Raw genomic sequence first — 11,454 nt, forward strand, 5'->3', positions numbered from 1 at the left:
AATTATTCTAATCTTAATCGCTTACCCGCTGAGTTATGGCAGGTGGGCAGGGATTCTCCAAGTATCTGTGCTAATGATGTGGTCCCGACTGTCACAAATACTTACATCTCATTTACTTTGATGTCATCCAGGAGTACAACAACTATCACTGCTAATGGACAATTGGCCAAATGGTGCTGGAGCTGCTGTAGATGGCAGCGCTCACAGGTAGGTTCTGGTCCTCAGTATATTTTAGACAATTTTAAATGGGATCAATGAAAGACCTGCAATTAAATTATGGAATGTTTGGTGCTTGAAGAACTGAAGTGGATGCTCTGGATGGCCGAGTTCCACTCCATGTTGGAAATTCCAATTGAAAGGTCCCATTTCCACCGTTTCCTATGATCTTTGAAGGGTGGAGTCTTTAAAATATTTGTTATATATTATTGAAATGCTATCTGAGTCTTTAACAAGACTAACCAGTATGGCATCTGGGATTGATATGGGAGTGAGATGCGAAAAGTTGGGTCGGTTTCTTTTAACAAAATCTCTAATTTGCATAAAGGAAAAAAATGCAGCAGGAAGTTAAACTTGGAGTATAATTGTACATGACACACAGACACACTGCAGCTTCATTAGGGTCTTAATCTCTAGAGGATTCCTTACGTTGAATATCGAGTAGTCACAGTCCGGTTCATATCTTGGGTAGGAAGCGCGTGTCTGGAGAGCAGTCCAGTCGGTAATTTACTGTGTGTGATTGTCATGAAGCTCTCTGTTGCACTTGAGGTCCACCCATCGGTAGTTAAAGTGATGAATTTTGCATTTCTCAAATCCTCCAGCAAGTTAGCTTTTACTTTGCTATAAAGCTTAGGCACAATTTGACTGAAGGGCGGTCTTCATGGCTATGCTCAGTAAAGAGAATAGCATTAAGTTTGGTCTAAGGGAATGGCATTCGGACCGTTGACTGATCCCTAGAGAAGGGTGAGCTTTAGTGGAGCTTTCTGGGTAAGCCCTGGTCATGAGACGTCACATTTTTTGAGATTTGATTGACATTTGTAATGGGGGACTGAATTGGATACAACACTTATCTTATTCACCCTTCTGTTACAGAGAAATGAGCTCCTTGTGTATTTGTTGCATATTTTCATTGTTTTGCTTAAAAAATCCAAGTTTTGTGCTGAAATCATTCATGAAAAGTGTAGTTCATGTCCTTTATCAGTGATGTGGGTTAGTGAAGAAACTATGGGTGTACTGGCCTCACTGAATCTCCTGTTCAATTATCCAGCAAGCTAAACACCTTAATGCAATAATTCCCGGAACCACAATGTGATGTTGAGAATGTTTAATTACAAAAATGGTGTGAAACTGTAAATACAAATACAAACAAACACTAATAAGTACTTGTATAAGTAACATAAAGTAAATACAGCAGCATTTATAACTAAGAGCTTAACAGCTGAAACCTTAGTGAATTTACAGATGAAATATAACATTTACTTTGACATTCCCTAACCAAAGTTACTTAAACAAAAGCTATAAAACTAGAAAAAAGAGATAACTTACAGGGAATGCCTTCACAAGGGCTAGCTAAGCAGGATGGCGAAGGATTGTTTGGTAATAAACACACCAGGCTTACTGCTGCTGCACTCACTTCCTACTTCCTACTTCCTGTCACACTGGCTTCCTGCATCCTGCAGCAGCAGCAGTAGCATTAGGATTTTTATGTTAGGGTTACAAAGTTTTCTAAACAATTAGAATCAGAACAATCGGTGTTAGATAAACTTCATGCTGGTGTAATGAAAAATTCAGATCCTCATGAAATGAATATCAGCAGTCACTGTTGGCGGTGGGTTTGATGTTAACGATTTGACCAGCTGGCTAGGGACACTGAGGTGGCCGATCGCATCCTTAAGGTCGCCATCAGCCATCAGCTCGTCTGTGCTGCGCTCCCATACACAGAGGTCATCAACAATCAAGCAATGCATGAAGCAGCCATCACTGACAGATTATTTCAAGTCAGTGTGTCCTTCACTGTCTCTAACACCATCCGACAGCCCTGCAGAACAGGTGATGTTGAAACCACAAAAGGTCACAAAATTCTAGAGAATTACTAGCAAGAAAAAATGGTTTTTTGCGTGTTACTAACTGCATTTTGTCTACTGCATTTTATGTCTTCTTTCATGGTTGCTGTGTAATAAAAATTGCATATTATCAAACATAGTGTTCTATTATGAAGAATTCCATGAAGAAAAGTGTATTTTGAGCCCTCTCTAGCAAAGGATTAATGTTTTTGGTGATCACTGGAACCTAACCCCATATTTCCCACAGGTTCAAAGTTTTAACATTTGAGACTTAAACTTTCCTGTCATTTCCTAGGAACGCAGCCCCCAAGAAAGTTGAGGATTTACTACCTTTGTAAAATATACAGCTTCTTTGAATAGAATAATAATTTGGCAATTTTCCATGTGTTATAGTGTTAATTATGAAATGAAAAATTATTTTTATTACATTAGCGCAGGGTGTTGATTCTGTCATTTGGAATCACAAAATGAGGCTGTGGTTCCATATTTTATGTAATTATTGATTGACTGTATTTGCTGCCCAGTAGTGTAGGATAAAGTGGGCATTTTCCATTCTTCAGGATTCGCTGATGCTTTTTTTTTCATTTAAACCAAAAAGTTCTATTTTGATCTCATCCGTCCACAAAACATTCTTCCAATAGCCTTCTGGTTTGTCCATGTGATCTTTAGCAAACTGCAGACGAGCAGCAATGTTTTTTTTGGAGAGCAATTGCTTTCTCCTTGCAACCCTGCCATGCAGACCATTGTTGTTCAGTGTTCTCCTGATGGTGGACTCATGAACATGAACATTAGCCAATGTGTGAGAGGCCTTCAGTTGTTTAGAAGTTACCCTGGGGTCCTTTGTGACCTCGCTGACTATTACACGCCTTGCTCTTGGACTGATCTTTGTTGGTCGACCACTCCTGGGGAGGGTAACAATGGTCTTGAATTTCCTCCATTTGTACACAATCTGTCTGACTGTGGATTGGTGGAGTCCAAACTCTTTAGAGATGGTTTTGTAACCTTTTCCAGCCTGATGATCATCAACAACTCTTTTTGTGAGGTCCTCAGAAATCTCCTTTAAATTCAAGGATTCAACTTGTATTCAATCATTTTCCTCAATAAATAAATGACCAAGTATAATATTTTTGTCTCATTTATTTAACTGGTTTCTCTTTATCTACTTTTAGGGCTTGAGTGAAAATCTGATGATGTTTGAGATCAAATTTATACAGAAATATAGAAAATTCTAAAGGGTTCACAAACTTTCAAGCACAACTGTATGTTGTATGGTTTGTAGACAGTGGCACTAAAGAAAAGACAGGAGGCAGAGCTGGAAATGGCAGAGCTGAAGATGCTGTTATTGTCACTTGGAGTAACAATGGTAGACAGGATTAGGAATGAGTATATTAGAGGGACAACATGGGTATGACAGTTTGGTGACCAACTGAGAGAGGCTCGATTCAAATGGTGCGAGCACATACAGAGGAGAGATGAGGGGTACATCAGGAAAAGAATGGTGAGGATGGAACTACCAGGCAGGAGGAAAAGAGGAAGGCCAAAGAGGAGGTTTATGGATGTGGCGAGGGAGGACATGAAGGCAGTTGGTGTGGCAGAAAATGGTGAAAAAGACAGAGATAGATGGAGAAGGATGATCCTCAGTGGTGACCCCTAAATGGCAGCAGCCAAAAGAAGATGAAGAAGTAGAAGATCTGGAGTAACACCCGATGGGATAACACAGCAAATGAAAAATCGATTATGACATCCCACAGCACACTGCTTGATCAAAGACTTATTTAGCTCAGACTGAAGAATCTCCTCAACCAGCCGGTGGCGTTGTGTATTATCTGAAATGGATAACAATCAAGTCAGTTTTATTAGGACTCATTCACCATTAATACTCCACCTGTTTGTACCCTAAATAGGAATTAATGAAGAACCCAACACTCCTCTGGGTATATTATATTTTATGACAATTTGATGATGTTGACCTTTATGATAGTAATCCAGTATTAAACTTTTTATATATGCCTGGATTATTAAAAAGTTGTTCAGCTCAGCCTCCTCCTGTATCAGCCACAATAGTAAGAAGATGCACGCTCACCGTGAATATTTTGTTCATTTCTTCTGGTTCAGTAGTTTTTGGGCCTGTGTGTATGGATATGCTGTGTGGTATTTTAAATATTGCTTTTATTGTCTTATGTTTGTCTTTTTATGCAGCCCTGTAAGTGCTGTGTAAGAGTAAATTAAGTTAAATGTCATTTTCCGCATATCTGTCCCATCTTTAAATTCTGTTTCCAGTCCACCTGCAGAGATTCTTGTGACTCTAAGGTGACTACAGACTGCATTCATTTAGTGTGATTTGCTTATTTTCAGTCTTAATTTTGTCACCTAAATAAATTACACAAGCAACGGCAGCCCCTATATGAGCCCACTTTCCTCTGACATTAACACCTTGATTTCTGTGCTTAGTTCAATCCCATGCTCCCCTATCAGCCTTGAACTCTGACCTCTTTTGTCGGCTGTGGTCCACATGAAGTCTCACATCAAAGTCATTTAACAATTCAGTCATGTAATGTCACACATTTGTCAGACACATTGTGATTTACACTACCTGAGCTCTCGCACTACCCCAGAAGATCAAGGATTTTATCTGATGTGTCCTTACCTTTGGTCTTGTATGTTGATTTTTTATCTAGAAAGAACAAACGGAGGAATATTGTAAAAATGAGCATAATGAACCAATGGGGTCATCTTTATTTAGCAGCTTTTGGACTCACCTCTCATTCTTCGCCATTTCAATATGAGCAGCACAGTCGCTGTGACACAAAGAGCCATCGATAACCAGAAAACCACCGACCAGCCAGAGACGTTTGGAGAGAAAACTAAAAAGAAGAGAAGAAAAAATGTCTATGAGTGTGAAAAGCACAACAAGAGGGGAAGTGTGAGGACTGAAAGCAGAGAGAAGGCATCAAAGATTAGTGAGCTTAATGACAGATACCTGTGCACTGTCCAAAGGGGAAATGTGACAAAAAAAAAAAACACCAATCAGAACCCAAATGAAGTGTCAGGTGACCATAAAATGAGAGGTTATGAGCTTCAGAAGGACCGGGATTAGTAACATCTTTAATAAAAACTAAGCTGTCATGGAGGACAGCCCAACAATAATGTTACACACTGACTGATGATGACCACAAGCCCAGTTAGGCTTCAATACACCAGTTGCTGCCAACTTGTGAACCAGAGTGCCATATACAGTGGCCTTGGGGTACAAGAGGTAGAAAATTAAAAGAGGAGTCAAATATGAGGAGTGCAGAAAATTGGTTAGGACTGAGCTGGAAAGAAAATGCACAACCAAGCAAGAACAGTGATTGGAGGAAAGACCTGTCAGTCACTCTTGAGTGGAAATCACCTGATCATGGTGGCACTCAGCCACTGGACAAGTTAATGTGGCTCTTATTATTATAAATGTGCTCATACCCATGTAATAATTATGTTTTACATGTTATGATGGTCAGAGATTTTTGTAGCAAATACAAATGGAATATGAAAGCACCACATGGCTTTTTTTCCAAGTTTTTTATTTTAATAGATAATAGTAAAAAAAAAAAAAAAAATTGGAAGTTTATATAAAACCACTCAAATCTACCCAATGACGCCTACCTCACAGACTCATTTCCCTCAGCCCAGTGAATTAAACATGGTCACCAAAACAATTTGTGGCCAGGGTGGCCATGGAGGACACAGCTATGCAGAGATCCAACTGGGCAAAGAAGGTGAAGCTGAGAGAGTAAAGTGATAATCACCAGACCACAGCCATGAAGCCTTCTACTAAATAAACTGGCACTGTCCATTCACTGATGCGTTACACAACAATTCAGAATACAAAGAGCAGAAAAAACTAAATTATAAAGAGTAGACCTCCCAATACATTGGTGCTTCTTCAATTCACCAGTAACCCATCTTGTGGCACAGATACCAGATGTTTCAAAAGGCCTGAAGTCAAGATTTGATGTTAAACCTTCAGATCACCTCAGTCTTACCTGACCTTGTGCAAGAACTTCACGTAAGATCACCTTAACAAATTTACATTCACTTTTGACAGATGTACATTTTTCATGTCTTACACAGTTAGCATCCGCCTGCCATTCTCTGTATCCTTTGTTTCCAATTGGACAAATATGACTTTGTCCTCTCACTATTCTGGTCTGAAGCCCATCCACATGCCCAAGGATGTCCCTCACCAGTGCAATTTGAAGGCAAAATGCTATGCAAGATTTTCACAAGATTCCTGTCAGTGGAGTAAATGTGTGTTCCACTCTCCCTAACAGTTGACCTCCTCCTACAAATCCAAGCTTTTTTTAATGGTTGGTTTCAAGTTGAGCTGCTCTAGCTCTGAGGTTGATGCTCCTCGTGAATGCGCACTCTTCATTTTTTGACTACATCTGGCTGTGATCCACCTGTATCTGTCTCTGTGGTCTGGGGTCTCACATCACCTTAGGGGTGCACACTGTCACCCTAGAGGACACCTGGGTGAGTTCTTCAAATTCTTTCCTCAAGTGAACAACCTCCTTCTAAAGTTCAGCAAACCAGAAATTGATGAGTTAGAAGACACATCGAACATGCCTGACACTGTAGTCTCCTTATTTTTTTAATAATTTTAACATTTGAGGTAAAAAGCAAAAGAAAATGCTTTCTGAAATGACAAAGGGTATAGAAAAGTAACGATCACAGTGTAAAGAATGACTTTCAGATGGGCACTTACAGTAATTAATTTCCATTTGTGCTCTTCATTGAGTGTAGACTCAGTGTAACAAATGAACTAATCACAGACTTTACAAACTACATAATACACACACACACACACACGCACACACACACACACACACACACACACACACACACACACACACACTATATATATATATATATATCATACATGGACAGTATTGTCATTTGTGCCACCTTGTGGTGATCAAGTCATGAATCTCAAAAGGATGTAAGGATAAAAAATAAAATTGTGATAGAAATAAAGGAGTGAGGACTTCAGAGAGGTGAATCACAAACGTCAGACTCCTACTGCCCTTTAATTAGAGGTAGCAGTGATTCCCCCTCTCAATTCTTCATGAATAAATAGTACATCTGTTTTGGCCAATAACAACTGTTTGTGACAACTTTCTAAAACTTTCTAAAAAGATCAGTGACCATTTGGGCCTCTTATAGCTTTGCACCCCGATTCAAATCTGGCATATTAAAGGGGTAACAGTGACTGTGTATTCAGATTAGGCCACAGTGTCACATGATGTAGTTACTGCCCCCTAGTGGTTCATTACTCACACCTGTCACACACCATCATACTGCAGTGTGTCCTCCACTTCTCACTGTAATCTCCATTGGCTCCTTCCCTTCACTTATTGTACTTTTTTCCCATTGTCATTGTCATTGCCAACCCAGTGATGTCCACCTCAGGTACAGTGTGTTGTTGTCATCATAGCTAAGCATTTACTTTGGTGAGATTTTTTTTTTTTAGCTTTTCTCAAATATTCTCTAAATACATTTTTTTTTTTTCATGTTTTCTCAGTTTCCTGATAGGTTTTCAGTTTTTATACCAAGTTAAGCCTGACTGACCTTCTACTCTTTGTATTTTAATGTAAGTGACAACTCAAGTGAGGAGCATTCCTGAAGGTCTTATACTAAGAGGTTAAAGTCACAGTCGCTCTAATGTCAATGACATGGTAAGTCTGTGACCTCTCAGTACTCACCATAGACCCCAACTTTGGACAGATAAGCCGGTCTGGTTGTGTTACTTCTCATCAGACAGGAGAATACATTGAACTCCCACTTGATGGGGATGACACTGCTCACCCTGAGGAGACCCTCATCATTCCGTTGTACTGTTAAATTGGACTGTGAGGTCACATCTATGCCGTTCATGTCTCTCCAGGTGACTTCAGGTCGAGAGCTCCACTTCTCAGAGCTGCACTCCAATCTGGTCTGCTGATCTTCTGTAGAGCTGATGGAAATGGAGGGCTGAGTGCCAACGACTGAAAGTAAAAGAAACAGAAAATGAGTGACATATTAAAGGAGAGAAAGCCATTTGGATTAAGAATACAATTTCCAACAGACATTTTTTTCTGATTAACTCACTCTTATTATTATATCTGTTTTGTTGTTCACAATTAAAACGTGTAACAGGAGGACTCCTCTAGTGTTTGAAATGGTGACGGTCATCCAGGGTTAAAGGTCACATTTGGATTAATTCCTATGCCTATTTGAATTGGCCACACCCACAATACAACTGATGAAAAGCCATTCAGGCAGTTCTATCTCTAGAGGGGAGACTAAGTGACCTCGGTGAGAAATATGAGTGCAAGTCCATGAGATGAAATGACTGAGTGTCTGGACTGCCTCTCATAGTCACTGTGGTGGTCTTGTTCCTTTGTCCTCTTGTTTCTTGTTTTATAGTGTTGCTGTTATGGATTTCTACAGCTCCTTTTATATAAAATCTGCCAGAATTACATTAAAGCTTCTTGTGGTCTCTGTTACTGCTGCTCGTTTTTTGTGTATTTCCTCTGTTTCATATTCTGTTGCTCTATTTGTGTATTTATTATTTAACAGTAATTATATTTTTCATTTGTAAAACACCTTGATTGTAAGAGCCATTAATGGTGCTGCAGTACGTAAAATAAAGAACATTGCAACATTGGAATAAATATGATGACAACAGACCATTCACCCCCACCAATGCTTTTCACTGAGATTCTGTGAAATAAAATCAGGTTGAGGTGTTAAGATCAGTGTAAGAGCCATTTTTCTAGTTGTATAAGATTCATGAATATTTTACTAGATGACAATGCATAATCTATGGGAGGTTCCTATAACCCCCGTATATACTGTAGAATTGTATTGGTATATTCCTGCCATTTCTAACAGCTTTGACTAAAACAATAATCTTCAGCTAGTGACAGCCTTGCCTTGAGTAAGGTGTGGAAGGCATAAGTTTTTAAACCATGCCTGGGCACATGACTATGTACCAACCTGCCTACCGGCCTTTTGAGTGTGTGAAGTAAATATGTAAGAAAACAGCACTTAATTTATGTGCTGTGTCGTATGTCTAAAGCGTACAGAAGAAGAAGCTATGAATCTTTAAGTATATAAGAATTTAAGAATCTTTAAGTAGAGAAGAAGTAAAGAACCTTTAAGTACAGGAATAACTAAAGTTTCTCAAGAAAAGCTAAGTTTAGAGAAGATACATTTTTCTCTTTTTTTTGTCTTTTATTCTATGTGTGTAACTATTTTTTCTTTTATTCTTGTGTGGATTACTTTGCTTTTAACTTTCGCTAAATATTTTAAAAACAAACTTTTTGACTTTGGCATTTCTTTCGGCACGCGTTTACCCGTGCTTGACCATACCTTATTTCGGCAGCTACAATCAGTAAAGTCTAACTGTCCAGCACACGACTAGGTCACTTACTCTGTGTGTGCTTGTAGTTCTTCAAATGGTGTATGAAAATTTACATTTTGAACCTATGTTTCCCTGTGCTCTTGTTGAAGAGTTTACTTTAAAGTAACAACTGGGATCCACTGTGCCAGTTACTTCACATAATTTTAGGACATCATCATTTATCATTTCTCCAGTCATCAAACATCAGTATTACTCCGTATCACATATCAGTAACTGCACGTCATGATAGGAAACACATTCATTATACAGTAATCCCTCCTCGATCGCGGGGGTTGCGTTCCAGAACCCCCTCGCGATAGGTGAAAATCCACGAAGTAGAAACCATATGTTTGTATGGTTATTTTTATATATTTTAAGCCCTTATAAACTCTCCTAAACTGTTAACATTATTAGAGCCCTCTAGACATGAAATAACACCCTTTAGTCAAAGTTTAAACTGTGCTCCATGACAAGACAGAGATGACAGTTCTTTCTCACAATTAAAAGAATGCAAATAAATCTTCTCTTCAAAGGAGCGCGCGCATCAGGAGCAGAGAATTTCAGAGAGAGAGAGAGAGAAAAGCAAATAATCAAAAAATCAATACATGTTCTTTTAAGTATGCCGAAGCACCGCAATAAAGCGGCATTTTTTAGAGGAGCGTCCGTATCTTCTAAGCAAACAGCCTCTGTGCAAACAGCCCCTCTGCTCACACCCCCTCCGTCAGACAGAAAGAACGTCAGAGATGGTGAGAAAGACAGAGAAAAGCAAACAATCAAGCACCGTGCGGGAAGCATATCGTATATCATTGAGGAGTTTTAGTTAATATGTAATATATGCTCTGATTGGGTAGCTTCTAAGCCATCCGCCAATATCGTCCCTTGTATGAAATCAACTGGGCAAACTGAGGAAGCATGTACCATAAATTAAAAGACCCATTGTCCACAGAAATCTGCGAACCAGTGAAAAATCTGTGATATATATTTAGATATGCTTACATTTAAAATCCACGATGGAGTGAATCCGCGAAAGTCGAAGTGCGATATAGCGAGGGATTACTGTAAATACAATTTTGATTTATTTATGAGTTTGCAAAAACAGAGACTGTTGTAAGTTGTAAACTGGCTTCCTGTCTCCGAAGTACAAGATATTTCATATGCACAAGGTCATTTCTTATACATACAACCATCAAACAAGTGAAAATGGGTCAGTATAAAACACCTGGCTCAGAGGCCTAGAATCACACTTGGAGTCACTTGAAAAGAAAGGCACAGGATCGAGATATATGGGAGACCCTGGTTGATGGCCTCTGCCCCAATAGGGGTTATAGACATAAGTAAGTGTGACATAATATTTTGTATGCACAAGATAATTTCCATCTTGTATGAACAAGCTATCATCTCTTAAGTAAAAAATAAGAAATAAGCAACATGCAGTTCCGGGTTGGTTAATTATGCATGGGTTACAGCGCCTTGTTTCATTGCGACTTCCATCCTTAGCAACTCATTAGGCAAATGTTCAGGTCAAAGTCCCTGTGTCTCTGGCTGTGTTAATGAATCATCTTGTGGTGTCAATACACAAACATTAATTTAATTAGCTCATATTATATAGTTGGGGGGGACAGCAAACGGTCATCCCTGGACAGATGCAATATCACCAGTGAAATCGAGATCTTCAAGCTGTGTGAATGGTGTCCTGCTGTGTGGTCTTCATAATGCAGTCTATGGCAGGTAAAAAAATAAATGGGGAGAGCAGGTGTCCTTAATGAACACCAGTTTTCACCTCAAAAGGGTCAGTAAGTTGTCCTCTGTGGACTATTTTATAAGTCATTTCTTCATATGAATTCTTGATGATGTTCACCAGTTTGGTTGGTAGTTCGTATTGCCAGAGAAGATTCCAGAGGGCAGCTCTATCCAGAATGTCAAAAGCCTTCTTAAAGTCAATAAATTTAATTCCTGGGATTGTTCAATGAT

General features: G+C 39.1%; 1 protein-coding gene across 1 annotated transcript; it reads right to left on the reverse strand.

Annotated features, from left to right (window-relative positions):
- Positions 1 to 3,587: 3,587 nt before the first annotated feature.
- On the reverse strand, positions 3,588 to 8,083 carry LOC120522265 (butyrophilin subfamily 1 member A1-like; the record flags this gene model as incomplete). The annotated part of the gene is made up of 4 exons (XM_039743319.1): positions 3,588 to 3,886; positions 4,708 to 4,734; positions 4,820 to 4,924; positions 7,802 to 8,083. Coding segments are annotated over 4 exons (590 nt in total), but the record flags the coding sequence as incomplete, so codon positions are not given.
- Positions 8,084 to 11,454: the final 3,371 nt, after the last annotated feature.

This window comes from Polypterus senegalus, unplaced genomic scaffold (assembly GCF_016835505.1).
Source record: "Polypterus senegalus isolate Bchr_013 unplaced genomic scaffold, ASM1683550v1 scaffold_6579, whole genome shotgun sequence".
Lineage (NCBI taxonomy): Eukaryota > Metazoa > Chordata > Cladistia > Polypteriformes > Polypteridae > Polypterus > Polypterus senegalus.